This window comes from Populus euphratica, unplaced genomic scaffold (genome assembly GCF_000495115.2).
Source record: "Populus euphratica unplaced genomic scaffold, PopEup_1.0 scaffold1019.1, whole genome shotgun sequence".
Lineage (NCBI taxonomy): Eukaryota > Viridiplantae > Streptophyta > Magnoliopsida > Malpighiales > Salicaceae > Populus > Populus euphratica.
In genome coordinates this window covers 6,644-22,758 of record NW_011500876.1, presented here as the reverse complement: position 1 = coordinate 22,758, position 16,115 = coordinate 6,644, and the positions used below count along the sequence as shown (strand labels likewise).

The following is a 16,115-nucleotide window of genomic DNA, read 5'->3' as shown; positions in this document are numbered from 1 at the left end:
TGCACCGAGGTGAAGAAGCCAGCTGAACAGGCTACAGCAAACAATCAATCTTTGGATGAATGTGTCCAGCACAGTTAATAATGCAAATGGATTTGCAAATGTCATGTCTCCCGGGGAAAAAACGCATAACAATAGCTTTCAGTACAATCTATTCATCATCATGATGGTTATGAGATGCATTGCAATCAGATCAACAAGGAGGAGGTTGAAGCCATTGGCTAGCCTAATTGTGAGGCATCAGTAACTTTTAAGAAATCTATATTCTGTGGATTTATTCTGTTGGCTATTGCCAACTTTAAGCTAGTTGCTCTATATAATATTTCTCCTTAACGTCTTCTCCACCTTCAATAGCAGCAAAAGGAGTCATGTTCTTCAAAAGACATGGCATTTTGGTTATATTTCTGGAACTAGCAGAAGTGCAAATAAACAAGTGAATTCAAAGCTATCAATGACGCAAACAGGTGTCAGCCATTTGATTTCTTAAAGCTCAAACGGAGACACTGAATGATTGAACTATCAACCGATGAATTCAGTTGCTGTTAATGGATTAAAAGAGAGGAAATCATACTAAAGATGGTGATGCCTTTCCCTGAGCACTTCATCAAGAGCAATAATAATGAAGCCCAAGCTCTCAAATCTCAACCAATCATGAGATGAAATGCAACCGTCACAAACTTGCCCTATGTAGTATTTGTAACCAGTTTTCCTGACAAACAATCAGATTTGGGATCTGCATTTCAATACCAACTTAATCAAAGTGTGGTCTGGGTGTGAAAAATATTTCGCTCACACCCTGCACAAAAGAGAACTCATCTCTAGTTGAAAAGGCATGAATTCTCTCCCGGAGTTCAACAAGATCAGAACACAAATATGGACTTGTTTGTATTACATACTATTACGAACCAGTGGCCTATTGCGCCCTTGCCTAAGATACACATTGTATACAGCATTTTGAGATTCGCATACGGATCCAGAGCTATACGGCCACACGGACCAGCACTGCCATCAACGAAAGCGTATCCTAGCTTGGCAGTTTACTCTGTATAATCAGCTATACTATATTTTGTCATCATCTAAAACAAGAGGGAGTTGCTCTTGGCCCAGCAGCTTGTGCCTTCATGGCTTTTGTTTGAGCAAGCAATGCATCATAGTCCTGGACATCGAAGGCTTATTGTCACTCAAATGCACATGAAATCAAACACAAAACAAAAGCCAAATGCAATGAAAAAATTACCCTTTCTCAAATGCATCATCACTTGAGCTAAGTAGTTTGTCGGCAATCCCATAATCCATGGCTTCTTGAGCTTTGAGATATTGTGGTCGCTGGATGTCTTTAACAAGTTCTTCCTTCGGCGTCCCAGTTCCTTTTGCTAACAGTTCAATATAGTACTCAGTATTTGCATCCAATTCCTTGGCCTGAGAAAAAAGTTAGTTACGAAAATTGATGAAGGAAGAAAAAGGAAGGGAGAATGTAGGGGAGAACCTTGATCCACATATCTACTGCAGCTCCGCTTGATCAGTTGACTTAAGGCAAACATAATTTTGCTACAATCCAGAATCAAATTATTAGAACCTCATGCTCAAAACCCTCTACATTACTTGAAAGATGTGCCAAACCTATGGCCACATTGTTTGATCGAGCAATCAACAGGCTGCATGGGCTAGTCACTTATGCCAATGCTATCAAAATAGATCAGCAAAGCAAACAGGTACAGGTTTTTCACAGGTTCTTTTATAAGAAATTAAGTTTATAAGGCTACGAGAAGTTAGGAGATGGATTAGCTGGGTGGAAAACAGATTGTGCTCCTTCCTGTAGGACCAGAAATTGTCAAATTGGTGATTAGGTCAAGCCACAAATGACCAGTGATAAACACTCCCATAACTATCATACCACTTTCCTGACATCTGGCAAAATTTTAGGAGATAGAACTTCACCCGATTAGCCATTCACTTGTTCAGACACATTTTCTTTTTCTCAAGAATGGTACTTAAGCAGCCATATAGTCTCACACAGTTAGAAGACATGATGGTGAATAGAAATATTTTAAACCATTCAAGTACAAATAGGTTCTCTAGTTATAAATAATTTTAAACACATTACTGTTCCCAAAGCTCCAAATTGCAAATGCATTTTCCAAAACATTGCTGTTCTCTAGTGATAATGCTTTTAAACTTAAAAGAGAACTTTGGAGCATACTGGATGAGTTTGGCTGTAAATCGCGATAACCCTTGGCTCCAAGAGATAGAAGCATTGCTGCTTGACCATATGCCATGCCACAATTCAAAGTATAGATAGTTGATTTGCAGTACTTCAGGCATATAGAAAGAGATGCACAGGATAAGTTTCAATCACATTAAACAATTGATGAAGGAATTAACAAATAATTGAAAATATTGCATGCAGACATGCAACAAACACACACATTTAATATTGCTCCATGGCATAAACATAAAGGTGACAAAATAACTGAAAATCTTGTGTGCAGACACACAACAAACAGACATGCACACACAGATATTGGCGCATGAACTAAAGAGATCTTATAATAACCTCTGTGCAGAGAAAATCCTAGATTATGATACTTATAGACATGGTGTCTGCAATGGCATACGCTTCAGTTTCTGATCTGACAGTCTCCATCTTCTCATTCTAAACAGTAAGAAAAGAAATTAGGGTGAATGATTACACATATTCAACCACATGAATGTGATTTTAGGCATAATTAGAACACAAGTTGATGTGGCATAATTAGAACAGAAGTTGATTTTAGGCAATTTATCAATACAAGATCATCTTGAAGCTAGAGAGGTGATCTCAAGGAGTGATTAAGAAGGAACCTCTGTGACACTTCCTGACTGATGACAAACGGGATTATCTTCAGTCATGAACATGCCCATTTGTGAAGGAGTAAGACCATCAAGAGATGGAGGTAAATTTTTATAATTTTTCATCACTGCAGAGGTTAAGATAAAGAGAAATGGAAGTTAGAATTTGAAGCTTCCAAGAATCAAATTCGGGGCTGCTGGGAAATTAACAAGTCAAAGACACTAGAACCATTGCAGCTCTCAAATTCTAATACAAAAGGCCACTTTATATTCCATAAAACCATAGAAAGGTGAGGGTCCCGATAAGAACAGAGATTGCAGTTAAATGCAATGAACCTGAAGGTCTCAACTTGAATAATTAGGAGTCGTCTCATTCAAAATAAGTGATCTGTATACTGCCAGCAAAGCCTTAAAATCATCTCATCTCATCTCATTCTAATGCAATTATGACTTATCGAGCTCATGGATGAGGGAAGATTGAAAGGCAGTCTCCGAATTATCAAGTAAATAAATGGCCAATGTTGCTGTCTTTTCCATTTAAGACTCTAAAACACAAACAATTCCATAAACAAGAAAAACCAAAAAGCTATTAATGATTCAAAAATATAAACAAGGGCATATTCCCATATTAAAAATATAAACAGTAGGGGACTTGCAAGAGCAGTGGCATCTTTGTTTTCTAGGAGTGCTTAATAAAAGGAGTTTGGAGCATTGGAGAAAGGAGGACTTGTTTAACCCAGCAGAGGAGCTGACCATTTCTGGGTTTGGAGCTGAGAGTGGAGAAAACAGAGAAGTCGCCATACTATATGTGCACTGCAGACTGCAGCGAGTGATTACTGATTTCTCTTTGCTTGAAGAGAGCGGTGATTGTGAAGCTTGAGGTTTTGGTGCATTGGGGTCTCGTTCTCTTTCTCTGTGTTTTTGTTCTTTTTCACTGGTTGGTTCTGGAGAGTGAAGAGTGAGGACGTATCTGAATTTGGGCTTGGGCCTAACCTCATGTATAGAGACTTGTCTAATTCGAAACAAACTTGGGTAGAAGAGCCTCCACTTTAGGAAGACCAACAACAGAGCTGCTTTAGGCCCATCATTCCCACATACTTCGAATTATTATTATAACTTCAAAATATTTTTTATTTAGAAAAATATAAAAATAATATTTTTTATTTTATAAAATTTATTTTAAATATGAACATATTAAAATAATTTTAAAAAATAAAAAAAATTAATTTGAAGCAAAAACAAATTCAACTTTTTTTAAAAGCATAGTACCACTGCAAAAACAATTATCAACTTAGAGCCTATTTGTTTTTAAGCTTTGAAAGTGTCATTTAAAAAATAATTTTTTTCAAATTAATTTTAGAATTATTTTAAAAAATAAAAAATATATTATTTTAATATATTTTCAATTAAAAAATATTTTAAAAAATAATCACTAATACACTCCTAAATATTTCTCTTACATCATTAAACCAACACAAAAAAATAAATAAATAATTATCGCAACAATTTGTAAGAGCATGGATGTGGGCTTTTACAGAATAATTCGTTGCTTTTATTTTCTGACAGTGAATAATTCTCTACTTTCAAAGAAAGGAATTAGAGGAGGTCAAGGAGATACGTAGCATTTAAGACTTAACATTTCTATTTAATTTAAAGATCTCATGTTCGAAAAATGAGAATTGTGGAGCGCCATTTAAGGATTTTTATTTTTATTTTAAATTAATATTTTTTATATTATTGGATAATTTTAATGCTAAAAATTAACTTAACTCAGGACTTAAAATGAGTTATTAAAGAAAATAACCATTTTTTTTACTTATATAAATAAAAACACAATCCATATTAAAAATATAATTTTTTATTTGATTAGAAAAACAAAGTTTTTTTTTTATTGGACCCTTACATTATTTTAACAAGATTTATAAAAATATTTATACTATTAAATATTATTTTATTTTAATAATTAAAGTGATACTAAACTAATTAATTTTAAGTATAAAAAAATAAATTCTTACAAATAAATTTTCCTTTCAATGCTACAAAAATAAATTTTAAAAATTTTTAAATATATTATTTTAATATATTTTTAAATAAAAAATAATTTAAAAAACAATATTTACCACCGTCTAACAAACATGTAGAAATTGAAAACCGTTTAAAAATCCTTTTTTTAATCTTTTTTTTACCAGAAACCAGGTCAGCTTTCAATTTCTGCTGCTGCTTCGTGTAGTTGAGGGCTTAAATTTCGATCATCTTAGAAAAAATAACTACAAGTCAATAATGTACAGCCGTTCCAGGCTTCTGGTTTTGGTTGTGGACAGTACTGGAGAGTACAATGGGTGCCTTCGACAAGTTTTGTTGGTTAAAAAAAAGAAGAAGAAAAGATTGATTGAAAGGGACTCGGGCTCTGTGGAAAACGACCAGGCTAGTTCTTGAGCAAAGCTGCGAAACCTAGTTTTAGCAGGCTGTTATGAGCTCATGAAGGGCTGGTGGATTCCTTTTCTTTCTATGGAAATGCTCGGCTGGATTTAGTTCTTCTTGTTCAGCCATCCTCCAGGTTCAGGCATCTACAGGCGTTCCATTTGCAGCGCCTCCTCAGCAGTCAACAAGATCTCCATTCTCTCCCTGTGAATTGGAAAAGTCGACGTAACTGATCAAGATCTACCAACATAAAGGGAGATAAGTACCCATTAAAAAAAAAGGTGTGCTGTGTAGACGCTGTAAAATATAGCCTGCTGGTCTTTGTATTTGACTTCCACTAATTCAAGTTCGGCATGGAAAAACTATACACGGATCTGGGGCAGATCGGCCTCCCCCCATTTAGCACAATATCGAGACAAGTGGTCACATGCAGGATGCTGTAAGATTTTAGGTATGACGAGGATATTCGCCGTTTTCTTATGGCTTTAAATCCTCAGGCAGGCAATAGTAACAGGATGCAGTAGATCTCTGAAACCAGAGGCCGCCCCCATTGTTTTGAGTATTAAAAACTAAAAACTAGCTCTTTGCAGTCAGCAAGTAACTTGGCAAAATGGTTAGCTCTCGACGTCATGAAATTCCAAGGCTGACTTGGGCCTTATCCAAATCTTCATTCGGATTAGAAAAACGAAGGAAAACACAGCTTCGCCAATCAGTATGTTCAAGTACACACTCAGTACACGTATTATTATACATGTACGGTGTTTTACTATACAAATTACACAGTTTAATTTTTTTCAGCAGTGATATATCTGTGATTTTTTGTGTTTTTTTATTAGGAAACAAATTTTTCTACAAAACAGTTTAAATTTTTATTATTTGATGTTTGATCTATTTTTATTATTTTTTATCTTTAATTTTTATAATATCTTTACAATTAATTTTTTCTTTATATTTTTTTCAAAAAATATTATTTACATTTGAAATATTTATCACTCTACCCTTGGTCTATTTAAATATTTTTTTTTTAATTTTATCTTCATTCTTTTATATTTTATTTTTTATTTTAAAAAAACTACGATACAAAGACTAAAAAAATAGCATGTCAATGTAGCAAGTGCAAGAATATCCCAATTTTATACTATGTTAAAAATATATTTGAAATTTTATAAATCTGTTTAATTTGTATAATCTTCATTATATTTTATTATATATAAATATTAGTTTATTGATTCATAATTATATTTTTTTAACTTGTTATCAAAATACACGTTAATAAAACCTATGCATTAAGTTATTTACATTAAAAAAAATTATTCTAGGTGAATTGAATATAAACATTTAAATTTATCTGCATAAATAGTTTATTATTTATTTAATGAAATCCATGTATACGTTTTTTAATCTATAAATCATACTTTTATTGTCTAAAAGAAATTTAGAAAAGTTTTATATTTTTTTTTCTTTTACTAAAAACATCAACCGACCTAGTGCGAAGTTTACACGTGAAATAACTTGTTAATTCCTACAAAGGAAATTCAACAGAAAACAACGAAATAATCCAACAAAAAAAGAGCAGTTACTTGACTAATTCATCATTCAAGAGGTCAACATCCATCCCATTTCTTCCTCGCCTTCTTGAAGTTTCCAGCCTGTTTCCAAGAAGCAGCGGGCCACGAAGAGATAATTTGACCATTACATGATTATCACCCAAGAAAATCCCTTTAATTCGTTGGTGCATGAAATTCCAGTTTGAAAATTACATATTCAGGTGCGGAATTTGTTTTTTCATTCCGGTCCCGATTCTAAAATATCTTTATTTTTTATTTAATTTTTTTTAAAATTGTTTTAATATGCTTATATAGAAAATAAATTAATATATTTTTAAATGAAAAATATTTTTAAAAAATAACACCTATCAAAATATAAAATAAACATAGAATCACATTTCTAAAAATGTTATGTGAAAAAACTGAAAAAAAAAGGGATTAATTTTCTATACAAGATGGAATCGTGACCGTCAGTATAGAATTTTAATTAAGATGGAAATAATGTCGATCATTATATGAAAATTCTTATATGTACATGCTCAGTAAAGAATCTATGGAGGTTCATGCATCTCTCGACCTCCGGTAAAAAGTAATTGCCCTACTTAAGGCTGTGGCTTCAACAACATTAATTAATTAATTAATTAATTGGGTGGGTTTTTTTTCCATCTATTTGCCTTCGCTGCTAAGAATCATAGCTATTCAGGGAAAAGAAAAACAGCAACGACACGACATCGAAGTGTAGTACTTTGTTGAAAACTTTGGCAGTGATTGTGGTGGTACGTGGGTGGCGATTTTAAAAGTGTTTTTTTATTTGAAAATAATGTTTTTTATTTTTATAAAATTATTTTTTATAATAGCATATTAAAATGATTTCAAAACATGAAAATAATTAATTTTAAACGACTATATTTTTTTCTTAAAAAAAAAAGAGAAACATGGTTCCAAAAACAACAGCCCTTGACATTTAACTCCAGCTAATGTGAGTTGGATCACAAAGCAATGTATGAATGAATGTGTACACTCCTGAATTTCCTCCTATTCTTCTGGATATATAAAACCTGCAAAAGTGACGTCTGGAATCTGCAATGGCTTGACGACTAAAAAATAATAAAGTTACGTATCTTCTACTTTGTTGTTTCTGACACGGCAGGGGTTTAGAACAAGCAGTGCCTGGCAGCATAAAAAAAGAAGAACCCTTGTTCATTTCTGTCCTCTCTGAAGGTGAACCTTGACTCCGCCTGAGAATTCACATTCTTATGAACTCCCGCGTTTAAGCTAAACCCCTTCCTTAATGATGGAGAGTTCTTTAGACTTACTGTTCATATAATTCTGTTCTTTTTTCTTTGGTGGGTGATTAATAAAATACAAGATTTAGCTTGAGTGAGATATACACATCTCGATTCCCAGGTGTTTCTGGCATTTGATTAGCCCTCTAGGGCCTCTCTACCATGGGGAAAGGAGCACCATGGGCGAACCTAGAATGCATCTAATCTACGCTGCATGCACTGGCAATTACTCTCTATATCCCTCTGAAAGACGTATAATCTTCTACGCCTTCTTGAACAATAATTCCCAAACACATGGCATGCTCTTTTCTAAAAAAAATGAATAATAATAAACATTTATAGAGTAGATATGAATCTTGCTTTAATTCAATAAACTTGAGATTTTACTCACAGCGACCGCGCGGCCCTAATTAAGTTGTTTGTTGTACCCATCTACTCATATGTCTTTATCGATCTTACAATTTCCCAGCTAATCACTCGTGCAAACAGTGATTATTGAAATGGAAGTAAATAAAAAACCAAAGCACTCCAAGTGAAAATCTTGCTGAAAGGACTGTTTGAAAGGGTGATAATGTTTATTTTTCAAAGTTTTTTTATTTAAAAAATTATTTTAAATATTATCAGATTAAAATAGTTTAAAAATATAAAATTAAATTAATTTTAAACAAAAAATTAAATTTTTATGAAGTATGGTTTCAACCGCGTTCTTAGACAAGCCCTTCAATATAATTCTAACATCCCATTAATTGATTTAATTTTTAAGTCAATGATAACATTACTTATCTAACTTTTTCACAATTAAGTCACCCCGACAAATTATCCATTTTAATTATTATATATAAAGCTAAAAAACATCAGTATTTTACTTTAATCTTGTAGTGACTAGAAGGATTACAAGAGTGATCTTTATAGGACTACGAGATTATCAAGGTGAAAAGCTTTTCAAGTCATTATGAATCAGTATTCTCTATATAAAATAATTATCTCCAGACAGGGCAAACTGGTTATGGTTGGGAGATTAGGATTGAGGAAGCTACCTCATGTGCTGGTACTTGTTGGAATGGCAAGACGTGATGTTGCTCTTGAAATGCCAAGATGACCTGGGCAAGGGTTTGCACATAATTAATGAGTCATTGAAAATCTAATAGAGAAGACGTGTTAGCTTCTGTAGGGAGGTCAATGACATATCTCATCCTTGGATTTTCTTGATTGTTTACAATTAATAACAACTAAGGATGTCAAAAATCAATTCTAAAAAAACAGTTGATGGCTTTTTGATTAGTTTTTCATAGATGATGCTAATTCACCGAAGAGGAAATAAAAATCTTCCAAAGAGACCTAAATTTCAATTAGATTCATTCTTAAGCTTGCTTTATTCTAGAAAGATAATCAGTTTAAAAGGGTTGGAGAGAAGAAAAAGCAGTTATAATCTCTCTAATTTGGTCATCGAGCACACCTTTTCAGCAACCTATGACCTTCTACACTATTTTCACACCTATATATCCTTTTGAGATGGAAGAAAGATAACTAACTAACTAACTAACTAGTTAGTTAGTTAGGGTCCTAGACCGTTAAAAAGGTGAGAAAACTAGAGTTAATATAATAGGAAAAATAAATGATTATCAGCAAACAATAATTCTCTCTTCTTAAACAACTCATATTCCCCACACTTAATCAGCATTTGATAAATTATCTAACCCCAAGCAATCTTAGTTATTGGTGGGGGTTCGATTTGTTAGCTGGTATTTATTTAATCATTCAGATAGTTACTAATGTTTTTTAGCTATATATTAAAAATCTCATGTTGATCTAGCTTTCAACAACATAAAACACTTATAAGAGATGTTAAAAGGGGTTAATTGCTTTGTTATAGATATGCAAATGTCATGAACTTCCCTAGACTTGCTATTTTAAGTCTTCACTCAGAGTTCTTCCTTTTCTTGCTTATTGATTATTCCATGACTATACTAGTGAAACTATCTGAAGCTTAAACCTAAACCCCCTTAAAAAACCATAAAACTATGATGTTTTAAAATTTAATATGCTAATGAAAAAGGAGGTTTGAGTGTTGTCATATATGGTGATCAAATGTTCACATTAATGTTTTATTTTTTAGAGTTTGAGAGGTTGATGATTAATGATAGAAGATTCAATACATGTAAAATAATTTTTTTGACAAGATTGTTTTAATAAAATATTTCAATAAATAAGAGAAAAAACTTTTAATTCTTTAGGAGCATAGTTTTTTTTAAAAAAAATATATATGATAAATGGTTTGTATAAACAAAAGTATAAATAAAGAATTAGAAAAAATTCTTTTTTACTTGGGTAGTTTAAAGGATATATATAACTTTTAAATTTTATCATATTATTTTAATAGAAGAGTTGAAGTATTATTTTCTCTTGATTTACAGACAAATAAATATTATTTATATAATATTAATAACAAATAAATATCTTTTATATAATATTGATATTGATGAAAATATAATAAACTTTTTAAAAACTTTTATGCACCCGGAGATATACTTAATTGATATTATTTTCAAATTTTTAACTTTTAAAAATATTTTAGTTATTTTATTATATAATTAAATTATCTCCAGATAATTCGGTGTTGACCAAGTTCACATAAAAAGATTTCAATATGCTTAATTGTTAAGTTTTTTTTTTTGTGAAAAAACAAAATTATCATTATACTGTTACAGTGAAGAGTAGCTTTTGTTAGTTTACAAAATTGTAGTTTACGCTCTACGGCCGAAAGTTTTAGGACGGCAGAAACTTGGAAGAATTGCAGCGAAGTAGTGCTGTCCTTCTTTTTCTCGGCTTTTATATTATGGTTTCCCAATCTCTTTCTCAACAATTTTTCATGTTTTATATTTCTCTCGGGTTTAATAATTAATAAAATATATCTTTTAGAAGTTTACGAGAATTTTTTAAAATCATCTCTTATTTTTCATGTTAAAAATTATTAATTATATATTTATGTATCTGTTTTTTTTTAATGCCATAGTGTTTAAAACTGTGGTTATAAATATTTTTTAAAGTATTTTTTATTTAGAAAAATATATTAATATTTTTATTGTTTTTTAAATTATTTTTAAATTTAATACATCAAAATAATTTTAAAATATTAAAAATATATTAATTTAAAATAAAAATAATTTAAAATTTTTAAAATACAGCACCAAAAACACATTTAATTTTGAAGAGGGATCCAGAAAAGAGAGGCTACTGGACTTGCCAAGAGCGGCTGGGGATGCTCAGCAGAAAGAGGGTGGTTATACGTGGCCAAACACACATAAAAATTTCCACGTGGCTATTTGCTAGAGATCCCTAGCCAATGGATGGGTAATGGTGGTCATTAAAAATATATTGTCGGTTTATCTCTATATGTTTGCTAGCATGTGAAAACCAGCAAAAAGGAGGGGACACGTGTTTACTGTAGAAGATTGGGGCGTTGCTTGCCGTATGCCCTGACGATTGCGCGTCGGTGAAGCCTTTATAAGTCCACTATCCCTCTCTAGCTACTACTAGACTGTACTAGCTAACTGTCATGTTATTTGACATCAATAACCCTTCTATGCCCTCCCCTTGTATGATTTTAAAGAATTAGGGATGCGTGACAGTTCACCTTATTTCTTTAAAAATATATTTCTATGTTAATATATTAAATTATAAAAATTAATTTTTTTTAAAAAGGATTAATTAAAAAAAACACGACTCGACAGTATATATTAACACACCCTTAAAATATTTAAAAACTATGTCTTAAGATCAAAAAATAGATTGATTTTTTACTATTTAAACGCGGATTATATATTGTGGTATTAGTGCTAATTTTCCTTAATCTTCTGATTTACGATTTTGGTAAAAAATACGTTGAATTGTCATGTAATGGAATGGAAGTGAGAAAGCGCAAGATTCATTGTCTTGTCCATATATATATATATATATATACATCGCTCCGCGGGAATATCTCTGGTTAATTCGGAATTATACCCTTGCTCCATTCGTATTATCCAACGCATGCTTTCTTCTAGCATTCAGAATAATAACCACTGCATTTCGGTTTGAGGATAATTGTGTGTTTGGTATTTTAGTTAAGTTTATTTTTAAAATTATTTTTATTTAAAAATATAATTTTAATATTTTTAAATAGTTTTGAATTTCCTTAACAAACAGAATAATTTTTAATTTTATTTTTTATTTCAAAATAATTTACTTTATAATCTTCTGTCGTTTTATTTTTTATATCAAAAAAGGATTTTAAAATATATCAAAAATATTATTTTAAAATAAGTTACTTTTAAAAATAGTACCTGACACAGACACACAGACACTACCTAACAACTGATAGGGGTGATTCGAGGGGAGGGACTTGTATTTTCTAGAATGCAAACGAGGGATAATCATGGGATGACAGTTGTCCAGGTGGCAAAGAAAGAGATGTTTCTGGGCGAGCATTAGATGGCTGTCTTTCTAGATAGGCATTAGCCAACCAACAAGAAACTACCAAAACCAAGCATAAAGCTCAAAATTCCAAGATAAGGTCAATTTGCAAGTAACAGAAAAATTTCCTGTGCACTTTCAGCGCGTGAATGTAAACGATCAACGGCGTAGAAGTAACGAGGAAGCAGAGCAAGGGATGTTTGTTTTGCTTCTAGAGAAGGAAGACCGGCGGCCCAAGCAAATACCGCGAAACGTTTCCGACCTTGAAGACATATACTATAAAGAAATGGCCGACGACGAGTAAGACCTTAATCTGCAAGGAAGAACTAGTGTGGATTCATTAGTACGGTGCATTGTTATCGTGCGTTAGATCTCATTTCTATATAGGAATAATGCATGGGAAACGCCAAAAAATCATTGAAACATTATTAAATATAATGGTAGCTATATATGTGGGCAAATTTACTTAGTTTTCGTGGAGAAGTACATAAAAACCATAGTTATTTAATAAATTGTACCTCACTCTTCATTACATGTGTCAAATTTAAAGAATAAAAGAAAGGGTAAAAGGGTTCTTCAACCTCCCTGGAGCAAACCAAAGTTTTTTTTTTTTATTACGTGTCGTGTTTTATTTTATTATTCCATATTAAGAAGAGATGGTTTCTAATTTCAGTTTCAATGCCATGCTGAATTCTGTTTGTAAGAGAAGAAAAGTACCATTTGATAACGAACATCAATACGATTGGACACCGGCAGTATTAGACACGTGCAGTAAAGCTTAATGAATTGCTATTACTATTCCTCGCGTAAATTGAATGGTATTGTTTTTTTTTATATATATAAAAAAAACTTGTACCACTCCGAAGAAGGAAAGGAATCGGAAAGGAGCAAGTCACTTTAATAGAATAATCTTCGAAGACATCCCAAGATTTACTTGTGGGACGCGAAACTGAAATATACAAGGCAATAAAAATACAGTCTTTGCAAGCTTATCCACCTTGTTAATGCCTCATTGCTGACTCAATAATGCGTGCTCCACACGGCCAAAAGACCCCGAGTTCACCTAGGATTCAAATTACCTCTACTACTATTTCATGTGTGTTAAAAAGGCCAGCGTACCCTTGTTTTGACTTGGACATTGGAATTAGTCGTATCCTCACAGCCTCTCTTGTTAGTAGTAGCTCAGTCTCCACAAATCCCAACCCCCCCTCTATTGCTTAGTTGACCGACCTCACTGCCCACCAACTCTCCCACTCCATCACCACAACTTCCTATATATATAAACAAAACCTTTCCTTACTCTACACTCAGTGATCGGCCCTCTCTCCCTCTCTCTCTAAGCCTTTCTTCCTCTCCTTAGAAATCTTTTTCGTTTGTAGCTCTCGTTGCCCACTCACACAAGAAAAACTCAGTATCAAGAATCCAAGTCATGGCTCTTGAAGCTCTGAATTCTCCTACAACAGCCGCTCCTTTCAATTATGAAGAAACATGGATTAAGAGGAAACGCTCTAAGAGACCTCGTAGTGAGTCCCCTTCAACCGAGGAAGAATACCTCGCTCTTTGCCTTATCATGCTTGCTCGTGGCGGCTCCACTGCCGCAACTGCCAAAAAAACCGCTTCCGCCTCCCCTGCACCACCCCAACCACCAACTTCGGATCTTTCTTACAAGTGTTCGGTTTGCAACAAGGCTTTCTCTTCTTACCAGGCTCTTGGCGGGCACAAAGCCAGTCACAGGAAGTCCTCCTCCGAGTCCACCGTCGCCTCAGCCACCGAAAACCCATCAACCTCCACCACAACCACCACGACTACCAGTGGTAGGACTCATGAGTGCTCTATCTGCCACAAGACTTTCCTTACTGGACAGGCCTTAGGCGGACACAAACGTTGTCACTATGAGGGCACAATTGGAGGCAACAACAGCAGTAGTGCTAGCGCTGCAATCACCACCTCAGACGGTGGTGCTGTTGGAGGCGGTGGCGTGAGCCAGAGTAAAAGTCAAAGAAGCGGTGGTGGGTTTGACTTTGACCTGAACTTGCCTGCTTTGCCTGAATTTGAAGGTCCAAGAATCAGTAAACCAGAACCCTGCGGAGATCAAGAAGTGGAAAGTCCTTTGCCAGGGAAAAAGCCAAGATTAATGTTTTCGCTTAAGCAAGAAAGGACCGATATGGGTTCTTCGCAAATTTGAATTTAGAATTTAAGATTAGGTTTAATTAGGAGGATTCTTGGATTTTTCTGTTCTTTTCATCACTCTCTATGGTGTTATCTTTTGGGGTTTGCTTTGATAATGAATGGGTTCTGTATAGGGATTTGTATTCATTGTTTGTAGACTTCCTCTGCTATTCTTCCATTGGACATTAATTCATTCTTTTACTATTATTTTTTTAAAAGAATTGCGTGAGATTCATATTCAATTATTTATTATACTCGTGGATATGAATGGATTTCTTCTTAATTACATGTTTTAATTGTACTCCATATTTCATTTTTCGGATGGTTGAACTCTCTCCCCACGCCTTAAATGCCTAATATTGTGGGTATAGAATAGGACGGATTACAGTTCAATTTCTCCTTCTAAATTTATATTTTTCAAAAATAGTGCCCAAGGAAAAGCTCAACAAACACGATGAAACCTTTCTCTCTAGATTGCGGTAAACTCGATTTTTTTGGGTTAAACAGTAAAGGTCGGACTCACGGATCACGGCGGCCTGTGAATGTTGAAGTCAAGTTCATGTATTGCATTATACGCGTGGTAAATACCCGTTCAAGCCGAGGGAGTCTTTAAATATTCATAACCCTTTTTGTGCGAGTCATTGCCGTGTGAACAGCGCAGATACAGCAGGCAGGCAGGCGGGGCACTCGGTAGTGGTCTTGATGGTCTTTCTAAACAAAGAACCATACCATGTTAAGAGTACTGAGATGGTGGACTTAACCAATAACCTCCCATGTGATCATGCCTTCAATCCACATGTTGGCATCATGATTTAACGTCTTTTGCGTGGCTCGGGACACTTGTAGTTGTAGCTGTAAGCGGTAGTTGCACAACACCCACTGCAGTACACGGTCTTGTCCTAATTCTGGAGGCCTTTTCCGGTCGGCGGAGCTTTCACATCTGTCTGTTGATTTCATTTACATTTTACTATTGAATTGATGTGAAATCCTCGGTATTGCAGGATGCCTCATGGATATTGCATGGGTTTTCAAACATCCCTCTCATTGTGGATTTTTTTTTAATCGCAACTGCTAGATAATTTATACTTATTTTAATTAATTTTTTCAAATTCTATAATTAATAATTAAGTAATTAATTTCTTAAAATTCTATAATTAATAATTAAATAAGATTCTGATTATTCTAAATTTTATAATGAATTAATAATTTTTAAAACATAAATTTAAAATTTAATCAATTGAGCTATAGTCCTTATAATTTTTTTCTTTAAAAATACTATAGTTTGTTAAAGTTTAGAAATAATAATATAAATTAAAGAATATATGAAAAACTGAGCCGTTTAAACAAAATCATATCTTAAAAATATATGAATTTATTTTTAATTTTTGTTTCATATTCTTTCAATTCTTTCCCT

At 33.2% G+C, this 16,115-nt stretch overlaps 3 protein-coding genes across 3 annotated transcripts in view; 2 read left to right on the top strand and 1 right to left on the bottom strand.

Moving 5' to 3' along the window:
• LOC105116682 (ankyrin repeat domain-containing protein EMB506, chloroplastic-like) overlaps window positions 1-427 on the top strand; it is a 2,374-nt gene extending 1,947 nt beyond the window's left edge. Inside the window, exon 8 of the mRNA XM_011014130.1 lies at window positions 10-427. The gene's annotated coding sequence lies outside the window, so the exon portion shown is untranslated. The remainder of the gene's footprint in view (window positions 1-9) is intronic.
• A 232-nt stretch (window positions 428-659) lies between these two features.
• Window positions 660-3,786, bottom strand: LOC105116683 (ATP-dependent Clp protease proteolytic subunit-related protein 1, chloroplastic-like). Its single transcript, XM_011014131.1, is given in 6 exon segments — window positions 660-1,153; window positions 1,235-1,416; window positions 1,484-1,545; window positions 2,198-2,309; window positions 2,588-2,650; window positions 3,580-3,786. Coding segments are annotated over 6 exon segments (504 nt in total). The 5' UTR covers window positions 3,628-3,786; the 3' UTR covers window positions 660-1,116.
• A 9,958-nt stretch (window positions 3,787-13,744) lies between these two features.
• Window positions 13,745-14,919, top strand: LOC105116680 (zinc finger protein ZAT10). Its single transcript, XM_011014128.1, has one exon. It carries the CDS (start codon window positions 13,962-13,964, stop codon window positions 14,715-14,717), a length of 756 nt encoding a protein of 251 aa, XP_011012430.1. The 5' UTR covers window positions 13,745-13,961; the 3' UTR covers window positions 14,718-14,919.
• The last annotated feature ends 1,196 nt before the right edge of the window (window positions 14,920-16,115 follow it).

What these genes read in the sequence shown, in the direction of transcription:
- LOC105116680 (XM_011014128.1), top strand. Translation starts at nt 13,962, where the DNA reads ATGGCTCTTGAAGCTCTGAATTCTCCTACAACAGCCGCTCCTTTCAAT.